This window comes from Parasteatoda tepidariorum, chromosome 11, assembly GCF_982258835.1.
Source record: "Parasteatoda tepidariorum strain Cologne lab strain chromosome 11, Ptep-v5.0, whole genome shotgun sequence".
Taxonomy (NCBI): Eukaryota; Metazoa; Arthropoda; class Arachnida; order Araneae; family Theridiidae; genus Parasteatoda; species Parasteatoda tepidariorum.
Window position 1 is genome coordinate 94455797 of NC_141765.1, and position 25392 is coordinate 94481188.

Here is a 25392-nt window from a genome sequence, read left to right on the forward strand (position 1 = left end):
TGAAATGATATGTTAAAAAAATGACATTTTGAATAAAATGTTTTATAATATAAACACTTTTCTTGTATACATCCTACACTTCATGAGAAAAAAGAAACACACACCTGGAAATTTTAAGATTTTTATCTGGAAAAATCAGGGAAATTTGAAATCTGATTTGATTGGCCACCCTGTTAATATCAAACATAGCTTTTCATATTTGCGTGTTGCGATTCTTATTTACGCGATTTGAATATTGTACGTTGCCATTCTTATTTACGAGATTTAAAAATCCAATATTGTGATTCGTATTTACGCCTTTTTAAAAACCTATGTAGCGATTCGTATTCACACAAGTTTAAAATTCAATGTCTTGTTTTGCTCATGCAGTTTATAATATCAAACATTGATTTTCGTATTTATATGTGATTTTAAAATAGAGCATTGGGATTCACATTCACGCGTTCTAAAAATTATGCGTCATAATTCTTATTTATGCAATCTAAAAATTACGCATCATGATTTGTATTTACGCGATCTAAAAATTATCAATCGTAATTTGTATTTACGCGTTTTGAAAATTCTATATCCCAGTTTGTATTTTCTCATTTTCAAAACCGTATATCTAGTTTCATATTCATGTGATTTCAAAATCCATAATTGTTATTCATATTCACGCAATTTTAAGATCAACTATCACGATTCTTGTAAGAAGTACATTTTTAAAAAAAATTAGTTACTATAAAGGTGACTGATTTTCTAACGACGATTATTAGTATATGTAAGTGTTACAACATTAGGAAACTGGAAGGGAATATATTTAAAACTTATATTCTGATATATTTGCTATAAATCACATAACAGTATTTTTTAAAAGAAATGAAATATTAATGTATATTCTCAGTAGTTTTATTTGCTAAACCAGGTAGTTTTTCAAGTAATAATTGTCTCTTATGTGAACTGAGGAAAAATATAATTTCCAGCTTTATTTTTTCAATTGGTAATTTTTATTTTCACTAAATGTTAAGTATCAATGTAATCATTTATATAATAATAGATTAGTACACAATTGTATGTCAACACATTATTTATTACCTGAAACTGTCTGGAATTTATTATTAAAGGGTTGCACTTGCGTAAAATTTACTATCGTGGAAATTCAGCTTTTTTGCCTTTCGGCTAATCTCATCCCTGTATGTCGATAAAGAGAACTATTTTAAAATTTTTTAAGTTACTGTCTTCCAAAAATTTTCTTTCACTTTTTTCAATGGTCATATTCTTTCAGTTTTTGAAATTCTACCTAACAAAAAATCTGAATCAAAATCCAAAGGCACCGAAAGAAATTTTTTAAGGATTAAAACCAGTAAAACATAAAATATTTTAAAAATTGTCAATATTTTTTTTTATTGTGAAAATAATTTTATGTGTGCACATCACAAATTTTTAACAGTTCTATAATTATTTAGTACTACACCAACAATGCTTGCAAAAAATTAACGTAACATTTAAATTTCGAAACATATAAAAAGGGTAATAAATATTTTTTTATCTAGAAAAAAATTTACACAAACATGTAATTGCACATAAAGCAGATGAAAAACATACTTTTTAACATCAACTTAAAAAGCTGTATTTAGTATTAATGATCAAAACTAGACTACTATCAGTTACTATTTTCAGAATGTAATCACAAAATTTATTTTTGTTTAAAGCAAACCTATACCATTGCCTGTATTTTGCTCATTCAAAATTGTGGATTGCAAGAATCGTAAAAAGGTTTACAAAAAAGAGGCGTAATATGTAAATAGGGCATTATAAGAGAAGAAAATACAAAAATTGAAGAGATACTAAAGTTAAATTTCGGATATTGATAAATAAGCGATAGAAAAAGCTATATTAAGCATTTACAAATCTTGTTTTCACAAAGACTATACAGGACCTTTCTGATGAAAATTTACACAAGATTCTTTTCTACTGTGATTTCAATTTTTTTTCTTCTTTTTACTATAATGTAGATGTTTTTCAGCTAAATTTTAAACATTAAATCAATCAAAGAATTTTTTTGCTATTATCATTATTTTACCGTTATATTATTTTAAACATAATTGAAATAAAAAAATTTTATACTTGTCTCAAATTTCAGTCAAATAATTCAAAATTAAAGTAATAAACACAATTCTAATAATATAAATGCTCGCAAACTTAAAATATTGTTTATTGTCAGTGCTAAAAGAAAATTGCTTCTAATATCATATCTTTACATTTTAATGCAATTAAACGAATACAAAACATTTTGTAACAAATCTATTAATGCAATGAATGATGACCTTTATATAAGAGAAAAAAACAAATGCCAAGAACAAATCAATAAATGAATCTTAGAGCACATTATTATTTACACAAAAGACTTATCATTTATTAAAGATAAAGGAAAATTCATGAAAAATTAAAAGAAACCAAATTTTAAATACATTCAACAGTTTCATAAGGAGGAAACTAAGTACTATGAAGTTTTTTCAACATTATATCGTATAAAGTTTCATCAATGCTCATATATCTGCCAACCCATTTTTTCTATTATTCTAAAAATTTATTGCAAAGTTGCAGAATAAATACTTGACCTTATTTTTTTCTGAATTTTTAAATTCTTATTTGAGTTAACAATGAATAAGAATAAAAAAAATCATGATAAACATTACAACTATTTCAATAAATAACTATTTAATTTCAAAACTAAACATACTAAGAAATAAACTTCATCCAATTATAAAAGCAATATATTTTTACCATTATCCTTTTACATAAACATCTCTATAATCTTTTGGTGAAACACAATTTTAAAAAAATATTTGTTATTGAATACGTTTTTATTCTTTGTTCAAAACAGCAATAATGCTTATAATTTTTTTATTACTTTTATTTTTAAGAAATCTTTCTATTAATTTTTAAAAAAAATCTTGTCTGTTTAATATATCTTTCCATGAATTTACCACCATTTAGAATTTATTCTTTCAATTTGAAGTCTTTATTTTTATTTTTAGTTTTCTATTTATTAAATTATAAAATCTTAAACAATTAGGTAGATTAAATTTAATGAAACCTTAGATATTCTTATGTTTAAATCTAAAATTACTTGTGGGGTAGGTGTTTCTCTTTGTTTGAAAAGTGCATGAATGTCTTTGAAACATTAATTTTAAATTCATGTAGTGCTCTCATTATAATTTGTTTTTGTAATGTTTTTGTACCATTTCATTAGTTTTTAAAAGAGCTTTAATTGTTTTAAAGCTAATGGTTTTCTTACTGCTTTAAATTATTTTTTTTATGTAATATCGTCTTTTTAAAATCTTTTCCATTAAAGGGAAATCAAATTTTTTTCAACTATTTCTGAGGCATCCAAAGAGCTTCAGAGGAGACTTTTTGAACTAATTCTGGAAATTCCATGAATCGTGGTGCTCGAGGAAATGCTTCTGGTTACCACTTATCTAACTTAAACAGGATTGCTGATACAAAATCAAATATAAACCGGAATATGACTTTACTGCATTATATTATTGATACTTGAGAGAAAAAAGTAGGTATTTGTATTTACTTTAACATATAATCATGGTTGCTTTTATAATTTTTTGCCTTTTGCAAAGCCACGTCCCCACTAATTAAACTAAGAAAAATCCAAATCAAGCTCAATTTCATCTAACAATTTATGTGCAACTTCTTACTGCATTGCAAGCAAAGGAAAGAACACTAAAGTTGCAAAAAGCATCACAGTTTTGCTTGAAAATATCAATTTACTATGATTTGAGGCATTGAATATTTTTTTTAAAAATAATTATTCAATTTAAAAACAATATTAATGTATAGTATTTAAAAAATATAGTATATAATTTAGTACTGGTATTTAAAAAAAATATTAAAATTAAATTTTTTCAAGTTAGATAAATGATATTTGTTTACATTTTAGTCAATTTTAAAATAATAATTGCGTTAATCACTTCTGTAAATTTTAAGATAAATACACTAGTGTTCAAAAATGAGAGAGTTTTCATATTTGGTAGCCTATCTCCATTATGACAGACCAGATTTTAATAAACTATAAAGTTGATATCTGTCTGGAAAATCGATTCAACAAATATCCTCTCTTTTTTAAGTTTAAACTAGGTGAGCTTGATGGCTGCCTAATTTCCATAAAAATTAAATCGCCACACGATTCTATTCTGTAAAGGTTAACATTGAATTTTAAGACTTCATCCATGTACCTCACACCAGTCAAAGAACCTCTTTCAAAGACATGGATGGGTCAATGACTATTCAACATTTTGCCTATCAAGACAATCAAACCTCTTTTGCCTTAATGTCCAATTTTTCAGATATCTGGAGACATCAAATTTCTGGTTCTTTCCATACGTAATTATGAATTATTCAAACCAGGCACTCACTATCTACCTACCAACTAAATAAATCAACTGCTTTAGCAGAGGAAGTTTGATAATCTTGGCAGGCATCATACTAAGTAATTAAAAATCTTTCTATGTTCTTTAGAGAGGTAAATTAGCTAGTGTGCAGCATATGGATAAATTCTAAAAGCTCTATGATTGCCTTGATCAACAATAGACACTCACTTAAAGCTGTTTGCTCTTGCAATTTTCTAGAAGATATTTGCTAGATGATTGGCCACTCAGATCTTCAGCTTTATAGAACATAATATAACTTTATAGTAGTACATGTTTGGAATGGAGAGCAATTAAAATAGAACTCACAATCTTTACTATTGTCCAGGGCTTGAAAACAGCTTTAATGAGATAGCGGTACCAGTTTCGACAGAAACTCTTAAACTGCTTTATTTCCATTATGAAATCAGAATATCAGCCTGTGTCTCCGTAAAAGTGAATCTTGAACTTTATTAACCTATTTTTCATTTCATACCATAATCACTGTTTCATACATATAGTGCTACACATAGTACATATACATAGCTACATATAGTATATTATAACCATCGAATGTTTTTTTTTTTTTTAAATATTATATCAACATATCCAAAACGAATTTCATTAAAATTTACCAATAAGTTCCAGAGGTTAATAACCAAATCTGTAAAGTTCTCCAAATTTTTAACAGTGTAGATTCTGACTTTGTCATGAATGCAGCTGAATCTGGCATTTCTTTCAAGTAAGCAATTTTTTTTTTGTATGTCAGGTTTTTAACGATATCAGGTTTCTAACGATTGCACAGAGCTTAAAAAAAAAGAGAATACATTAATAACTTTTGATCTAATGATCGAATTTTCAGGCAGTAGGCAGAGATAAAAGTAGCAAATTTTTTCCGTGTCTGCTTAATAAGAATGTAAGGTACATTTTTTTGATAATAACAAATAGAACTCTATCGAAACTTTTATTTCCAACTGATTGGTTTAATATCATAGTCAAATTAAAGTAAACTTTTTATTTAATTAATTTATTTATTAACCTTTTAAGTTTTAATCTGTAGTCTTCTTTGTGTTAGAAAGTTTTTTTCATGTAATTAGCAAAAGAAATAGTATTAAGGAAGAAATATTCCCCCAAAATTTGTGAAACCTTTTAACAATTAAAATAATTTTTTTTTACAGTTTAAAGACGTTTTAAAACTTGAAGAAGATATTCATCATGTTCGACTGGCAGCAAAAGTCAAGTGCGAACTACTCATATATTTTGTTTTAGTCTGCGCTAAATTTCTTAATTTTATTAATTATAAGATGATTTCTTTTAATTTTAAATTCTTTAAAACCTTTGTGTTTTCTTTAAGAGTTAAGTTAATACGAGTTTGCAAATTATATGTAACTTAATTTGTATGTTAAAATGCATTTTACTATTGCTTATTGCTTGGGGTACACATACCACACTTTGGGAAGCACTGCTCTAGTGATTTAAAACACAGAAGATGTACTAATTAAAATTAAATTAAGCTATAAATCTACCTCAGTAATAATTTTCACCATCTTGGTTGAAATGAGATTAGGATAAACATAATAAATGTATGAAATTGAAATTACTACTAAGGATGCTTTTGTTTCTTAAGAGAAAACGTTTAATAATTCTAAAAACTGATACCAAATTTTTTTTTAATGCAGCCGAACCTCTTGAACTCGAAATGGACAACAAAAAATTTAATATCATAATTATTTATGTTTGCCAGATTTCATCTTATCCGATACATTATGAAAACAATTTATTTCATACTATTAATACATATCGTCTACTACACTTATGTCCCAAACAAATTAAAATAAGCTTAAAAATTTTAATAATTTCATTTAACTATTTTATTTATTTGCCCATCTGCTACTCCTAACAAAGGTGGATAATAGAAATAGCATTCCTCAAAATGAATAATTGACACATTATGCACGTGCTTCTGATCTGTGTTGTGACCTTTCATGTCAGCTTGAAATTTTCATATTAAATATGCTAAATGTAGTAATAATTGATTGCTGACTAATGGGACCAAGTATATATTTCATATAAAGCGATATTTCACCCTAAGTGATTTCGCATTAGTGAGGTTTGACTGTATTTCTTTTTTTTTTCATATGAAAAAACTTTGATATTTTTACCTTTTTCGTTCATAGGAAAAATGATAAACACAAAGGAATAAAAGATATTGTAATTAACATATTTACAACTAATTTCGTAACTACCCTTGGAAATTCTCTTAAGCTCTACTTTAAAACAGAGAATTCCTTTTTTGATTCTAGTTACTGTTTTACCCTCTGCCTGGCAATGTATTCGTCATGATGTCTTATTGTAATTGTCGCTTAACTTGATGGTATTTCTTGATTTTATACACTAAGTAACAAAAATATATCATAACTGGCTTTATATATTTACTTATGTATTATATTAAAAACTTATTTTTATTAGTCTGAACTTATTAGTCAGAACAATTTCAAGAAGATTTGTTCCTGACACTGCTGCACCTACCCCATCACTTAGTGCTAGAGAATGGCTGAATAGAAAAAAACAGAAATCTATTCTGATATCTATGAAATTAAAGTAATAGTCATTGTATGTTTCGTTGTAACTCTAGATAAATGCGTAGCTGTCAGCTTTCATGAAAAGATTGGAGAATTCAAATTTTTTTTAAAAATATTACTTCAAATACTATGTTACATTTTAATTCAGTTGAATTTTAGTAAATGTTTTAACTGTGATTTTTTTTATTTAATCCAGCATTCAGATAAATTTTTGAAGCAACAGATTTAAAATTCCACTTAGTGCTGTTGGAATTTTAATATTGTCAGAATTGTGGTTTACTTTGAAAAATTTTTGAACTCATTTTTGGTTTACTTTGAAATAACAAGGAAAAGCCCCTATCTACTCCAAAATGTTTCTTTTTATGTCATATATATATATATATATATATATATATATATATATATATATATATATATATATATATATATATATATATATATATATATATTTTTAGTTTTGTGAAGAAAAAAAAGCATCATAAAATTTGCAAAAGTAAACTCCTTGAATTATACTTATATATAGGTATTTTGTGTGAAAAAATATACGAAGGTTGTAAATTAAATAGTGGCAACTTAACCTTAAAACTCACAGAAGGGTCGAGCATGCACAAATAGGCTATGAGAGCGATGAGGTGGCGCTGTTGTCGATGTGTAGAGTGCAAAATACAGTCGATCTGCTTAGAAGGGTAGTTGTTGTGTGTCGTTAAAGTGAGGAGTTTCGTTTCCATCGCTCTAAAGCATGTTTTCAAAAGTCTTAATGACGAAAAAGACGAGATGCTTGAACTCATCGTGCTACTGTCCAATACAGTAAAGAATTTGCGACACAAGCTTCCACTTATCCTCAATAGCATTCTGATGCATTTTTGCCATGGGCAACCTCGATTTTAAGTGATGACAGCTGATCTCCTTTTTAAAACATGCTTTAGAGCGATGGAAACGAAACTCCTCACTTTAACAACACACAACAACTACCCTTCTAAGCAGATCGACTGTATTTTGCACTCTACACATCGACAACAGAGCCACCTCACCACTCCCATATCCTATTTGCTCATGCCAGCCCTTCTGTGAGTTTCAAGGTTAAGTTGCCACTATTTAATTTACAACCCTCGTAAATTTTTCAAAACACATGAAACATTTTTAAACAAGTCTATATATCATAATCTTTATATATCTTCTATGAAAATATTTAGAGATATCACTATTGGCTAAAATATATCTAGATTCATAATTGTAAATAATTTATAATTTCAAAAATATATTTCAAACTGTTTCAAAGTACTCAGTCACTTTTTCAATGATAATATAATAATAATTAAAATAGAAAACTAATGAACTTTTCTGGAATACAATTAATTAACTTTTAAAACAAAACGTATATGTAAATAGCATGTTGATTTCTCTCTGTTTATTAGTTATGGATTAAAAACATGTGTAATGAAATATTCTTGCTGCATTTTATATTTTTTTAAGTGTTAAAATTTATGTATTATTTAAAAAGTTGTACTATTTTTTTAATTTTTTTTTATCAGAAATATTTATTTATGAAAAAAAAGGTTTAAACATGGTAAGATATGCACTGAAAAAAATATGTATACTGTTTTAATATGTATGTATACTGTTTTTAATTTTTATTCAATTTTCGGCTGCTTTAAAATCAGTTCATGTTTTTCGCTAAAATGTTTAGTAACAATATAAAGTTAATTCCTAATAGCAGGTTTGGCTGGAAGTAATTTTGTGTCATTCATCATAAAATTAAATATAACACATTTCTTGGTCTAGTAGCGAAATATAAAAACTTCTAATAATTTTTTCAATGTTTTTACCAAATTTCTTTATTTACTCTTTTTTTTATATATACTTGAAAAAAATTGCAAATCTTAATTCTTTTATTTATTGATTTAAAGAAAGCCAACTAATTGACACTGTCACTGACAGTATATGTACATTGATGATGCACAATCATACTATTTTGTTTAAAGAGTGAGAACCCTGAAAAATTACAAATTTGAATTGAAGCTAAATTATTTGTAACATTTATAAGGAGCCAAAATAAAGAAAAATAGGTAAAAACACTGATACAAACCATGTTCTGTGTTACTTAAAAAGAAAGCCAGTCGACACTATTTTACGTTTGAATGAACAAGATATAAGCTGGCTATAATTTAGTTTTTGAAAAACTCTCACCATGTTGGTGTAAGTATTAGTTTCAAATTCAGGGGAAAATTTCCATGTAGGTATGTCAGTATCTACCACAAAATAATCAAGTTTTGGCTCGTTTCCAAACATGCAAGAAAGTAAAAACTTTTTTGAAGGGAACCAATTCTAAGGGTATAACTTTTAAATTTTCGAGTTTCAAATCCCCTTTTGAATTGAAGTTCATGTGTATAGATATCAATACAGAATTACCTTCCTAATTGATTTAATTTTGATGAAAATTAATTTTTTTCAACTCTGCTTCGAAAATCATGCACCATGTATACATTTCAAAAATTTTAAGTGTGTTTCTTATTATATGTTGTCGAATTATATTCTGTTATATTTTTTTAAAGATGATTTTTTATGATAAAAACATGTGATTAAAGTATTCTGAAAAAACTTTTTGTTTTATAAATTAGTGTGTTATTCAAGCTGGTAAAAAATTAAAAATAATTGATTTTGTTTAGTGCACTATATATGCACATATATATCCACATATTGTAGGGCTTATAGTTTTCCTGATATTCTTCATACAAAATATTTTGCTTTCATTTTATACTTTTTGTCCTAATAATCCTGATTTTTGTGTGTGTTCGAAGCATCCCATTTTGTAAGAATACATATGCTGACTTGTAAAAAATAGATTTGAGGAATCGAAAAGTTTTGATCTAATATCTTTTTGTTTTGATGCGATCATTAATTGTGCCCTATACTGTTTAGTTCTTGCTGGAAATTGTAAAACTTTCTGTTCTAAGCAAAGTATCTTTAAAATTAAAAATAGTATATTTTGCTTTTCTTCTGCAATAAAATTTGCTTTTATTGCTCTTACGTCGAACAAATCATACTTTGTTTTTATTTTTTTACCTTTTTAAAAATAATCTGGTTTATATATGATGTTCCAAAATATTTCTTAATTTTTTTAAAAATAATAAATTTTTTGATTTTTTCATTGGTGCAATACAAAGCCTGGGTATTACTTTGATTAAAGTTTCCTTAAAATCAAATGCGGCTCATTGTCTTAAAAAAACAAAAGGTGAAGATTGTATTTCACAGAAGAAAAAAAGGAGTTGCACTTTCTGTATAATTTGATGTTTTAGAGAAAGGCACCATTTTGTGGCATCCACTTCAGAACTGATCAGAAATTCTTCAAGTTAGATACTTTTGAACTATCGACTATGAACATATAAAGTGCTGTTAAAAGTATATTACAACTCCCCCCCCCCCTACTAAGACCAGTGCGTTTGACTACACTAAATAGCTACAAAAGGTGGCGCATGTATCTTTTATGAAACAACTATAAATAAATAGTTGTCACTATAAAAGTTGCTGTGCTTGTACTTGCATGTAGTAATTCTTATTCCTTATAGTGAAAGCGGATTTTATATTTGCAATATTTTGTAATTTTAAAATTTTGTCTCTGCCATATCTTAATAGTAACCGAATTTGAGCATCTTTTGTAGCAGCACTGTTTAAAAAGCAATGGCAGAAACAGAAAGCACATTTCCATAACTAAGAAATTCAATAACACTTTGACTCTTTATCACAGAGGAATTCATTGTATCAGCAAAACAATGAGTCACATTGAAAGAAACATGGGGAAAGATAACCAACATTGTCAGAGCTATCACTTTTCACTTACGATCGACGAAAAATTCTTACACAAGCTTGCGGTCGTTGATGTTATAGTAAGGAGAAGTGCTTATTTTCCACATTTGAAAATCAGGAACAATGCTCCCCATTGCAAGTGCAGACATCAATCCATCAGGAAACATTGTGCATGTCTCAGTAAATTACAATTTTTAATGCATTGAAAAATGATCCAGACATCAGATTGGAGAAGATATCACAACATTGAAGTTTTTCAGTGCATCCTTGTATAGCCCTTTTCTAGTAAAAAGGTTTGTAACCACATGGGGTTAAGTTGGGATAGTTAGGAGATAGCCTTTAGTGGAAATTTTTTTTTTCCTAATCAAATTTAGTTTCATGCTTTCTTTTCTAAAAGTAAAAATATATATTGATGTATTTTATAAAAAAAATATGTTTCACGGATAGATGTTCTTAGAGTTGTATTGAACATTCAGTTTCAGATTAAAATAAGTTGCTGAACCATCTTACTCACAGGGTTATAATAAAGGAAATTTAAACCATCTGTTGAATTTTACTTTTGATGTTTGAGAAGGTAAGGTAAGCGATCTGGTTCTGGATATAATAAAAATAAGGGATTAAAACATCCAAAATGTAATAAGGAACTCTTGTTGTAAGTCTTCTAATATGATTTTTCAGTAAGAAATTTTCTTGTGTATATTTGAAACAATTTTGAAAGAAAAATTCAAAACCAGCAATTTCCATTTAACTACTTCCTGTTCATTTTTCGCTTAGTATTTTAAACTGGGATTTTGAATTTTACTTACACGTCTAAAAATAATTAAAACTATTGGTTCAAACAATTTTATTTTAAATCAGATTTGAAAGAAAAATTCAAAATCTGTGATTTCCATTTACAAGTTATGTAATTCTGAGGTGCTTTGGTGGTATTGTTTTTTTACTTCCTCCTTTAAGCTTCAGTTTAGTACTGTATAGCCAATTTTGATTCTATCATCAAATAACAATTATCAATGATTTTTTTTTTATTATTGTTAATACTTATTACTTTTTTTATTTTATAATATAAAATATGATATTACCATTTTATATTTTGAATAGGGTATAATATAAAAAAAATTCTATTCTGGGTATAATATAAAAAGATAATTCTATAGAATCCATATTTTTTTTTAAAATATGGATTCTATAGAATGATGTCCGTTAAATTTAATTGGTTTGATGTCTCACGTTGTCAGAAGAGAAAAAAAACTTTTAATTTAATTAATAAACTGAGTTTTAAATATATGTTTACTTAAAACATTGAGTTACTTAGATGAAACAACAAAATCAATTATTACAAAGCGAACTTTTCCATTTAATATAATATAATCTGGCGAGCAGCTATTTAAAAGATTGAACATTCCGTTTGTTTATTTGTAGCTTCATGTCAGGCTCGCAGAAAATGCCGTTCACTGGTTAAATTTAGTAGGAATAACACAACCTGTGACGTAGGCGATAGTATACCCAATTGACCAAGGTGAATGGAATGGGTCCATTTGAAAAAATTCACTTATTTCCAAAGTTTTTTTTTTACACAATTTTTTTGTTGAATCTTTACAGTTTAAAATTTACTGTCTTGTCTTTTATGAAAATAAAATCAGGTTTAGTAATAATTGAAATTTTATTTCAAATTGACTTAATTTTTATTTATTACAAATCAATTTTTTATTTACATCTGTTAGTAGTATGCTTCACATTGCTGTACCACAATAATAGCGTTTCTAGATAGCATGTCTGGCCTAACGAGAATTTTTTTAAAAATACAAGTTACTCTCAACGTGTTAATAACAGTTGTCAGCTTTTAAGCTTCATCTAACAAATTTTATTTGTTTCAATGAATTTCATTCTGGTCCGGACTTGTACCCTGATTAACATTGATAATAATTTCTGATTTTTATAATAGTATTTTCTTTTTTCCAGACTTAAATTTTTATTGGCTACACTTTGGGTGAAGATTTTGACTAGGATCATTAAAGTGTGTATTAATCAGAAGGTAAGCTGTAGAACACCATGTGTGCTTTTTTAAATTTTTTATTATGTATGAAAGTAAGGAAACTTTATTTAAAATTTCTGTTACCAATTCGTTGCAAGGGATAATGAAGATTATTCTATGTACCAAAACAATCCAGATAAGCTTGTAGAGTGGTCATTAATTGAAGAAATAGTATGTGCAGATTTTCTGTGAGATAGTCTGTGACATTGGGAAAAGTAATTTTTTTATTTTATTACAGCACATAAATGTATAGTTTTATGTAATTTATATTACATCGAGTAGCCTGCACAAGAAATATTTTCTTAGTTAATTATAGTTAATTTTTTTTACTAATAACTTCATAAGAAGTTGAAAATTTTGTTTTAAGATATAATTTAATTGTTGTTATGCATCAACAATGTGCTCAAAAATTTTATCTCTTAATTTAAAATAATATTGTTTAGGTTTTAATTAAAAAGTAACATAATAGATAAAAAATTTTTTTTAAACAATTGAAAATTTCTGCAATAATTTTTGTCCTTGTACATATCTCAGAATTTTGTATTTCTTCAGCGTTTAACATGTCATGATGCCATCTTGCCCAATTTGTCTTCACATTTCAACTGCTGCAAAGATGTGTGGACATGTTTATTGCTCTCCCGGCATTCTACATTATTTTGCTTTAACTGATAAATCTTGGCAAAAATGTCCTATTTGTTTTGAAGCAGTGCATAAAATTGATTTAAAAAGGTAATTTTATTTATTTATTTATTATATTGTGAACTTGACAGTTTCTTGATGGTGATTTGAAATTTCAACTAAATATAAATAAAGAATAATTCAATTTGTTACTTTAAATGGTTATTATCTGTTTTTAGGCATATTATTTAATTACTGAAGTATTGTTTCTCATCTTATTTAAATATATATATATATATATATATATATATATATATATATATAAAATTCAATGAGTGAAAGTAAAGTTAGTTATATGTTTCCAGTCTTTTGGTGGATTTTATTTATTTTTTCTCTTATAAAAAAAAAAGTGAGTTAAGACAAGCAAAAAATTTAAGATAACAATAATTTAAGATAACAATAATTTGTCATTTTTCTTTATATTTCACAACATGTGTTACTGTCTGTATGTATATCTATCCATCTATCTATCTGTGTGTGTTTATATATATATATATATATAATATAAAAACTATTTGTTGGTATTCTTGTTTAAGAAAATGTTTATAAGACTCTTTGCTTCTTATTTCCTACACGGTGAGGGCCTTATTATGTAATAATAAAATATTAATGATTAAATTAAATAAAGTGAGATTATTTCCTATAATTATATATTTTTTAGCAATCATAAGTCTTCAGTATATTTATATTTTTAAAGTATAAAGATTTGTATCTAATTTTTTCTACCCTTTTAAAACTTGGATACCTCCATTCTGTTTTAAAATTTTCAATTTTTACCACATTTACCCCTGTTGAAAGTAAAGACAATTTTAGAAGTCAGAAATTAAAAGTGCTAAGCACATTTTTGTTGCTTTAAATAAACTTTTACTTCTGAAATCTTAAATTCTTAGTTCTTGTCTTATGATAGCTAATTATTTTTAACATATAATATAGCTGTTGGAATGCCTTTGCTTTTTCCTTTATCTTTCAAGGACACAAGTTTAAAGGTATTAAAAAAAATTGAAAATAATTTTTTAAATTTATTCTTTGTGTTTTTTTTAAACAGTGTTTCCATAAAACTATGCAAGTTCTGTAACTGTTGGAGATGAAATTAAATTATGCTTACTGAAAAGATAGAAAGGATCACTGGTTTCTTTACCAGTATCTATTGAAAATGCTCATACAGCTATATTTACTGTCAATGACGATATGTATTTTTTTTTATAAATAATTTTTTACAATAATTTGTTACAATTTAATGTATTTGTTACAATATAATATATTTGTTACAATAATGTTTTACATTTGGTGTTGGGTAATTTCAAATTCTTGCCCTTTTTGATTAGTTATCAACAATCAATTGTATATTTTTTTTTAAAAAAAACTGAACAACTTGTGCAGGAGGGACGGAGACATGCGGCTGAAATTAGCCTGCTGCGACTTATGTCATTACACAAGTAATTATAAATATAAAATCAGTATGAAAACGCTCATTGAACTAGTATTTATAAATATCTTCATGCGTAGAAAAAAAAAACTTCGTTAATGGATTGAAAAAGACTGAGAAACTTCTGAGTCACCCCCGCCTCCATCATAAATTCAGTTCGTTATTAGAAAAAGAGAGATGCATTAAAAAGTAAAAATGATCATTGAATAAAAATAAAATATTAATAAGTAGTAAATTGCATATTTTTTTTAAAAAATAAACATTCTATTTTAATATTTTTTAATAATGACTATTATTTCTTAACAATTAATATTATTTCTTAATATTATATCTTTGCAAAATAATGGTTAAAAATGATGAACGGCTGCATTGAATGTAAAAAGAAAACCAGGATTTGCGCAATTAAACGAAGGCATGTTTACATAAGTCAGAGAGATTCTCCATCACTTCAGGATTCATCATGTCAGCGACAGGATGAGTCATGATAAAAGAAACATAGGGGAAAATAATAATCATTGCCACAACTATCACTGTTCACTTGCAATCGAAAATTGCTCTTTATGCAAACTTGCAGTCGTAGATGCCATGATTGGGAAAAGTGATCTTCGCCAAACTTGTTACCATCGATGTACTATTGTAAGCAGTCAATAAAAGTTTTTCCTCTACTGTTTTTCAAGTTTTTACTGTTTTTTAAGCCTCTACTGGTTTCTTGCATACAACAATGACCCCCCCCCCCTTCAAGAGCGTTGTACTCATTGATTAGAGGAAATCATGCTGTCTACACAAATGTGTTGCTACAAACCTTTAGTAGAAATAACAAAATAGCTCTTCTAAGCTTTGTTTTGTAATTTAAGCTGCAGATTTTCTGTCCAGTCCAGGGGCTCAGCGCTTGATGGGTGTTAAATTTTATTAATTTCCCCTAGTCTCCAAATTTTATTATATTTTAAAAATCTCCCTAAAGTTAGAAAAATGTCTGAAAAACCCTTAGCATAAAAGACTTTTTTTTCTTATCTCATTATTTGCTTAAGAATATGTGTGTGTAATGTAAACTATTAAATAATAATATTTAATTAAGAGAATGTTCTAGGTGATTCCAGAAATTACTTATGGCTGGTCAGAAGGAAGTCTTTTCCGTCATTGAAAGAGAGAGAGCTGCTTATGAAATGGACACTCCAGAGGCTTGCTTTATGGAATCTGCCTTTACGGTAAGGTCAAAGTTATGCCAATAATTCAATTATTTTCAACTTATCTGATTTGTTGTTTTTAGTTTAAGTTTAATTTTTAAAATTTATACCTGTGATATTAATATTTCTTGTATTTTTTATGAACTGTAACTGTTAAAAATAATTAATGTTTGAAAAGTTAATGTATTAATGAAAATATTTGAACTGAATATTGTCTCTTGATAAAATCTCATTGAATAATATAATATTTTACTGAATGTTCACTATCCTTATATTACTTATACATAAAATAAATTTGAAAGAATTTTCATAAAAACATGGATCATATTTCACTCCATGCTTAATATCTTTATTAGGTGAATTTTGCTCTGATGTTAGTTACATACAATGTGTTCAGAGTTTAATACTAACACTGCCCAGAAAAAGTGAAATTTCATTAAACTTTTGTTTGTGTATAGGGAAGACCATTGTAAATTTTTTGATTAATTGATTTATTGAAAAATTTTACTGTTATTTATTTCACAAGTGTTCATTAAAAGAAGATAACTGTATCCCCACAACCTGTTGATAACATTTGTCAACTTTTATCACTTAAAAATTTAATTTGGTATTTAACATTCTGAAATTTTTTTTTCTTGGCAGCTACTTCATGAAAGGGATGTTGCTTTAAACCAGAATGTAGATCAACTTAAGGAGCTCATTTATAGAAGCAATGTATGTGATTTTTTTAAAAAAATATATTGGAACAATGTGTTTGTCTTTTAAAAACAAAATTTTTAATTTTGTTCCTTCTTTGAATTATTTGAATATTATATTCTTGCAAACTTTATGACTTCTATAGCTATATATTACCTCGGAAACGAATTTCTTCTCTGAACCTTTCTTTTTATTATTTTCCCTTTTTTTGGTGGGCATAATTTCATAAATGCCAACTCTACTGTTTTTAACTGCCTTCCAATTTTTATTATCTCGAAAATTTTCCCCTCTTTTATTATTTATTTATATTTTTGTGAAAAAGTTTAAAAAAATCCTCTTAATTTCATCATTAATCTGTTTGCGCTCAAAAGAGAGCGCCAGTAAAACTGTCACTAGTTTCATATCAGATAACGCCTGACAGTATCTTTGCAGTTGCTCTCATTGGATGAAATACATTCATGCTTAGTTACATTTCTGCTGACACTGACTTAGTGAAAATATGCTCTTTGAAATAATTTCAAATTGAATGAAAGGAAGCAAAAGTTTGGACTTTTGTCTATATCTGTTTATATGCTTTTTATTATTATTAAGTAATAAAGATTGATTCATATAGAATAATTATTTTATTAATTTTGCAGGCTTTTAAAAAATACAAAAAAAAACCTTTTAAAATAAAAATTCTAGATTCTTTTCAAAATTTTTACTATCTTATTTGTCTATAAATTAATAATTAAATTATTAGCTTCATTTTATTGATTTGAGTTTACAATGCTCGACATTCATTTCTATGATGTAAATTTTTCGGACAATTAAGCTTACATTTTTGAGTCACTTTTTTTCCCCTATAGCTGCTTGCTTTAAATAAAGCTATTTCAAGTTTTTATCTTTTTTGTAGTTTTCAAATAATATAAGAATGTAATTTATGTGGAAAAATTGTTTATTGAAATTTAATACATTATATACATATACTAAATCTTTTACTTCATATTGCTATCTTAAAATGCGATTAATATGTCTAAGGAATTAAGAATGTAAGGTTGGTGGCATGTACACATTTTAATTTTAGTGTCTCTAATTTTAAGCTTAAGATAATTTGTCTAAGGTTCAGATAATTTGTCTAAGGTTAAGATAATTTGTTTACATTTTGTTTAAAAATATTTTTTGCAGTTAATAATACAAAGTTCATTTAGTTCCTCAAAAACATATACGACTTAGGAAAATTAGAATTAGTTTAGTTAACTTGTTAAAATTATCTCTTTAAAAATAAAAATATTTACATTAAATTTTGTATAAGTTTCATATAATTGCATTTTAGGGTAATGTACCAGAGAGAAAACATCTTATTTCAACAAGTTTAACTGAGTCTTATGAAGAATTACATGAAAGTATGCTGTTTTTACCTATCATATAGCGTTAAATATTTGTTACTGTTAATAAAAATATGTTAATGCATATAAAAGAATTAAAATTTTAATATTTCTTTCCATTTTTTCTTAGTTTTTTAAAAGATGCAAGTTAATTAATTGCACGTATGAATATTAATTTCCTACTGAAAAATAAGAAAAAGTGCAAGTTCTAATATGTTTCATTGTAGACATAATTAATTGATGATTGACATTCAAAGATGGTTATTTGAAGAATTTCTGGAGAAATTGTTTCAGTTGCAGCTGCGATTCAATTTTTTAGAATCCTTTAATTCAATATCGTTTTTGCATGCACACATTTTTTTGATGTATCACCAGAAAGTCTAGCGGTGACAGGTTTTTGTGCAGTCCAAAAATCCAGTCATTTCATCTATTTCATGAATTGGGTAACCTCTCATTTAAGGTTTCACTTCAGATAGGAAATATTATGAGAATATTTTGGCCTGTTTAAAATCATGCTATTCCCAGTTACAGCTTTAAAATTGTGATCTTGTTTACTTAAATTTTCAGTAGATTAAAGAAAAGTTTTCCAAACTTGCTAAATGTTTTCAGTTGACCAGGTACTATATGTCAATAATTAAAACATGTATATGTTAATTATGAAAATTTCTATGTGTTAAAAATTAGTATAAAACAGGTTTTTTTAAAAAATTTCCGGGAAGTATTTGCTGTAAAAAAAGGTGTTAGCATTGAATATGTCATGTTTTTATTTGTTAGTAGTCTAAATGAATTAGCAAATAAAAAGCATCACCAGACATAAACCTATTGTAATCCCATTGAGAAAAATCAAAACAATCTCGTCATTCTCTGAGTTTGAAATAAATGTTATTGTGCGTAAGTTTAAAAAATGAATAAATAAAAAACTGTGGTTTTTAAATATTTGTCCTAAAATAAAAAATTGTTATGGTGAAATTTATTGTTCAGAGCAAGCTTAAATAATGAAATGACCCTATGTCTGTTATTGTACTTTATTGTCCAATTAAATAAATACAGTACTTAGCTGTGAAATGAAATTCAATGATCCATAATGAATCTCTAATTCATAGGTGAGGTTTTAACTTGTAAGTTACTGAATTGCAGTCACTCTAATTCTATTTTAGGAAGAAAAAAATATTTAAATTACTGAAAATTCCTTTAGTGTTTCAAAATGTCTGAATAGCATGGAATATGTGATGCAAGTATGAATTCTATTTCAGACTGTGAAAGAAAAGGGGTGACATTTTTCTAACGGTATTTATTTATCTATGTTTTACTGCATTATTGTACTATAAAGTTGAAATAATTTCTCTTTTATTTTCAAAGTGTGAAGAATCTTAATAAGTTTTTAAAATATATTTTCCCTTTTTTTTCTTTCTTGTCATTCTTATTTATTTTGTTAAGCAAACCAAAGTCATTTATTGTTATGTTTATTCTACATATAGATAGTTTGAATTTAAAGTAATCTAAAGTATTGTAACTGTTTCATTCTTTGTTTCATTTAACTTTAGCTGAAGATGGGCAACACATTTGTATTCACAACATAAATGTAAAGATGTTGTTAAAAGAATATGGCTCCTTGGAATTTGCTCCTGAGACAATTACAACTAAACTTGTTGAAGTTGAAAGAGTCACCATGACTGAAGTAAGTAATCCGCTTGTTTTAAACTTCCTTCTTCTAAGGCTTTTTCACTGAATAAAATTTTGCACCATATTTCATGCATTCATACGGGTTCTTCGGAAAAGGTTGAGATATCTTTAACATTTGCTGTTAACCTGCAAATTCGATATTGCAGAATTCGATTTTTCTTCTGTCGTCTCAAAAGAGACTATGTCTCAGTTTAAAGGTAAGCTCTATGTTGTTTTCATATTTGAGAATAACAGTCATGAAATACTTTTTGTTAATTTTATTTGCTGCAAAAGGGATACTTTAAGAATTATTTTTAATTATATTATATAATATTAAATTATTATTAGTTAGATAGCTGAAAAAATGTGCATCATATTTTGTTTTGTTTGCCATGATTTTAAACTTTTATGAAAGAAATATGTGTGGCACTTGAATAAATATTGTGGAGTACTTAAGGAAGTATTGCTAATTCTTTCATAAATATTGTGTAGCAATTTGAAATTTCAATTATTATTTTTATTGCAAAGAATTGTTTGAAAAACAATTTTATTGCTCCAAATCCGATATTGATTTGCTAGAAAGCAAACAGGATAATTTAATTTCTTTCATATCAGAATTTATTTAACTGATGAAAAAACTTATGCTAAGCTTTACTTCCTCTCCTAGACAACAATTAAGTAGTTTGCTTTGCATAAAAGCTACTTTCTTGTTGGTACAAGTTCTTCAGTTTAATTTGTATCTTTTGTTATGTTTTTTATTATTATTAATTAAGTATAAAATCTATGGCTTTAAAAATATTTTTTATTTTTCGCTTTCTTTATAAAGTAATAAAAAATCAATAGAATGAAACTAAAATTTAACTTTTATCAATCAAAAAAGGAAGAAGAAAAATATTTATTAATGTATTTTGTTTTTGTAGGTGTAGTGCCTTTGCTTGCTAACTTATCTCTTTTGTTTGTATTACTACAGGGTTCCCACGGTCCTTAAAATCTTTAAAAATTGCTCAATTTTTATTTTGGAAAATAAGGGCCCTTAAACGAACTTAATTTTGATACATTGTTTTTTAAAGTCCTTAAATTTTCAGCATCAGTATAGTTCATAGGAACAATTTTTTAAATCAAAAAGTCGTTTTTTTATCGCTTAGAATTAAACCAACAATCAAGGGTAAAGCATTTTAGAGAGACAAAAAGGAATATGTGTGTGGGGGGGGGGGCTACAGGCAAGGGGAAGAAAGCATGTCCTTTCTTTAATATATTGGTTTATTCATTAATATATTCTGCCATTTGCCTAGAATGATACTCTGTAAGGAGAGTGAAGAATTCTGAAAAGAATAGTGTGGACAAGGGGGATACTGCTCGTGGAAGAGATAGTGCTTTTTTGGGGTGGGGAGGGCAATTTTAAGATATCTAAGTTGAAGACCCACACTAGCCTTCAAAATTAGCTTTTATTTTTTCGTTACATGTTATTAATTATGAAAATAATTGTTATTTCCTTTTTTTTTGTTATGAGAATGCACCAAATTATTTATCTTTACTCCTTTACTATATGTGTGTTCAAATACTTCTCTAGACAAGACTGTTTGTTTTTTGTAATAATTTTTTTTTAACTATCTACTCTTATTTGCATTATTTTCATCAAATTGGCATGTCAATTCCATTCCTCTTTAAAATATTTAAGTTTACTTGGTTTGACCCTAAATATCATGTTTTTAAATGTATTGTATATAAAAAGTAACTATGCTATTTGTTTAATTAAGTTTTTATCTTTTTTTTTTAATTTGCATTTAAAAATTATTTAATTTTTTTTAATCATTTCATTATTAAAATACTGTGCTTGGTAACCAGTTTTAATAAAAATTTATTAGGAGCCATTCAGTACCCATACAGCAAATTTCGTCTTAAAGACATCCCAAAACATTCCGAATGCTCCTGGAATTTACATTTGTAATATAAATTTATTAAAGTTTCTTAATTTGCTTAATTCTTTACATATTTCTATAAATTCAGTATGATCAAAATTAATCCTGTTTATGTTTTGTTGGATATATTATTGCAAATAACATTTATTTAAATTTTAAGAAAAATACACTCGATAATCTTAAATAATAGTTAAATTAATAAGAGTTTTGAATTACCGTTTACAAAATTAAATAAAGTAATTGTTAATTTAAAAAATAGTATGAGCCACTCAATATTAAATTTATTTAAATTGCTTTTGCTTGCAATGACGTCCTTATCTTCTTCAGATAGAAAGTCTATGTATTTAAGTTCCAAGTATGCGCAAAACAGTCAATAAAAGCATTGCCGCTTGAAAATAGGTTACTGTACCATCTGAAAGTGTTGCATTCTGTAATGAGAATGGAAGACACTTCTAATAAGCCAATAAGATATCTGGCAACAGTAACCCCATCCATTATAAAACTTGAAGAGGCATCTTTGTTACGTGGGAAACCAGAAGGTTATTCTTCTGACTCAAATGAATATGCACCAATTGATGTGTTTTGGAAAAACTATTTTGTGAAGAAAGATAATATAGATTGGGAAATATCAAATATCCTCTTTTAACAAAGCTTTTTAATGCTCTTTTGTGCATACCACATGTTGATGTTGAAAGAGGTTTTAGTGTGAACAAAAAGCTTCTTGACAATGGGGCAAGTTTACATTCGCATAGTGTTAATGGTTTGAGACAAGTTGTGTCACATATTAGCAAAATAGGGGGTTTAAATAACTTTAAAGTTGATAATGATATGATTAAAGTGGCGCTTGCAGCATTTAAAAATTATTCTGCTCGATTAGAGGTTGAGAAAAAAGAATGTGAAAACACTGAAACTGAGGAAAGCAGATTGAAAGCTGTTGAAATTGATTTGCAAAAAAAATTGAAGGCTTCTCATGATCTCTTAGCCACAGCTGAAAAAAGTATGAAAGATGGGTTAAATAATAAAGACCGATCTTATTATCTGAGGCTAAGTCGAGAATAGTAGAATATTTAACAGCATTGGAAGATAGCAAAAAGAAACTTAATTTGTTAATGCAGGGACCTTCAAAAAAGTGTAAAAAATAACATATGTCATTAATGAGCAAAATTAAAAATTCTTGTTATTAAATTCTTATTTTAATTCTTTTAATTAAATATGCCCCAAATCTTTGTTTCACTGCTCCAAAATTGCTTTTTTGTTGTTCCAAAGGTGCTCCAAAACCATGTTTTGCCACTTGCACTACTGATTTTGGCTTACCGTTGTTCCATAGCGTATGGAAGCGCCAATCATTTTACCTGTTTGATTAAATATTTGCAGGCACGCATGTGTTTATACTGAACTGGGTTCTGTGGGAATTATTCTTGCACTCTCATTTTCAACTCTGCTGCATTTTGCAAGAGATTCTCAATGTCAGGCTTCATTTTCCACCCTCTGAAATCGAACCGAAAAATCTCCATCTCTTTATGGTGGCTAATGTAATAAAAAAAAAGAGTTTTTTTTTTTGTCAGGAATTTAATCATAATCATGCAAAGTCTTTGAAAATTATTTAGCATTATGTTAATGCTAAAAATAAAAATATTTTTAATGTAAATGTAAAAATATTTTAAATATTTAAAAATGCTTAAAAATATTTTTTGAGAGCTTAAAAGGTGCTTATTTTTTGTTGTTTACACTCACACATAAGTCATCTTGTATGGATTAGCAGTTCCATTTTGTTGATGTTTATTAATTTTCTTTTCCTATTTTAAAATTATCAATATTTTTTTTTAGACTTTAAAAGCCCTTAACTGTGCAAGAAAGTGTTTCTTCCTCTGAAGATGGGAGTAAAAGGGATTTCCTCTCTGTTTCATGCATTGGGAAAAATTCTTTCCTCCAAGCGTAAGTTTAGTTCATTTCATGTGGGATTCATTATTTATTGTGCTAAATAACTTAGAGTTTATTTTGCTTAGGTGACCCCTCAAAGAAGTCAAATCACAATGTACTTCCTACTCATCTGAAAATGTTTGAAAAGGATCGTCTAATCCTGATGTAAACAATTTAGAAATAAATACTGCATTTATTCAAATCTAAACTGCTGTCAAGCCACACTCCAAGTTCTCAACACGTTTTGTTCCACATAAAAAATTGTGTAATCCAGCAAACCGAAGACTCTCCATGTAGTAAATGGTGACTGGTGCATGTTTAATCTGCCAGGTCACAACATCCTCCATGTCCCCATAACATTTTATGCCTCTGGGAGTACTGGATAGGAGATTGATCGTTCTCTGGTTTAGGTCAAAATTATAATCTGTGAATGAATGAAAGATTATAGGAATGGATCCGCTTTAAATAGATGTGACGTATGGGTGTGGCAGAAGTCTAATTCTTGGGCATAGATGGCGCCAATGGAAACATAAACAAGAAAAATCTCACCTTGGTGCCTTAATAGACAGCTGCAATAACAAAATATAATTTTTTTTTTAAATTTTTTAAATGAGGACTATTAAGAACTGAATAATTCATTTGTTTTGCCAGCATTAAAAACTTTCAATACGTATATGAATCTTTATTTGCTCAAACTGTCAGAATTGTAGTCTGAAAATGATTTGTCATCTCCCACTGTGACATCTGATTTCAAACTTGTGCTAGTATTTTTTTACACGATGTCATCTTTTGTGATATACAATGCATTTATTATGTGAGGTTTTTGTAAAAACAATGTATTATAGTCTAATTGGATACTTTTTCCACCCAACAGATATCCATTCTGAATTTTTGACTTGTAAATTCTAAGCTTCTGTCGAATATATAGGTACTTAACTATGAAGTAGAAAGTTGATATGGTGACCGTGTGGTCTAAATGAAATTGCACTTCTGAACATGAAGTCGCTGCAGTGTAAATACACAGAATTACAGCAACTCTTAAATGCGGAACTTATTTTGACAAAAATATCATTCTTCTATCTACTTTATTCTGCATTTTTAATTTCTCTTCTAAGTATGCTGTTTATTAAAATACAATTCCACAAAATATCATATGCTCAGAAAGCTCTTAAATCTAAACAATCATAAAATCAAAAAGAATACAAATACCACATCTTTAATCGCCAAAATAAACTATTTATTACTTAACAAAAAGATTGAGTTCAAATTATTTCTCCAATGTTGGCAGGTATGCAATGCAGACTCTGTTTAATAATTATCGCTTTAATTCATTTACTGATGTTTTCTAATCTTGTATTGTATTATTTTAGGAATTGTTTGATAAGACATCTGAAGATTTTACTTTGTTTTTGCAAGATATTCCCAAAGCAAAGCTGATTACGTGAGTGCTCTATCACTTTTTTTTTAAAACTGCTAATAATTTAACTAAAACTTTGAGAAATAGTTTTCTCTGGTTTATGTATCTTTTAGTCCACAAATTTGAAGAACCCCCAAAATTATTGTCTTCTTAAAACAGAACACTCTGTTTTTATATTTACATTTGCTCAAACCCATTAGCTTTTCCAAACTTTCCTCTATCAAGCGTTACTCAATTACCCTGTGGCAGAATCGTAGTGACATTGTAACAGAACGTTACAGAGCTCTTGCAGAATGAGTTTT

General features: G+C 27.2%; 1 protein-coding gene across 35 annotated transcripts in view; it reads left to right on the plus strand.

Moving 5' to 3' along the window:
* LOC147801907 (E3 ubiquitin-protein ligase RNF10-like) overlaps window positions 1-25392 on the plus strand; it is a 58491-nt gene that overhangs the window by 27181 nt on the left and 5918 nt on the right. For 7 of the 35 annotated variants that reach the window (XM_087155570.1, XM_087155572.1, XM_087155569.1 and 4 more), the window contains exons 4-8: window positions 16013-16130; window positions 16752-16823; window positions 18121-18190; window positions 19717-19850; window positions 25044-25114. In XM_087155570.1, coding sequence (XP_087011696.1) covers window positions 16032-16130; window positions 16752-16823; window positions 18121-18190; window positions 19717-19850; window positions 25044-25114 — 446 coding nt within the window. In that variant the 5' untranslated portion in view covers window positions 16013-16031. The other 28 variants (XM_087155566.1, XM_087155564.1, XM_087155565.1 and 25 more) reach the window with 22 other exon arrangements.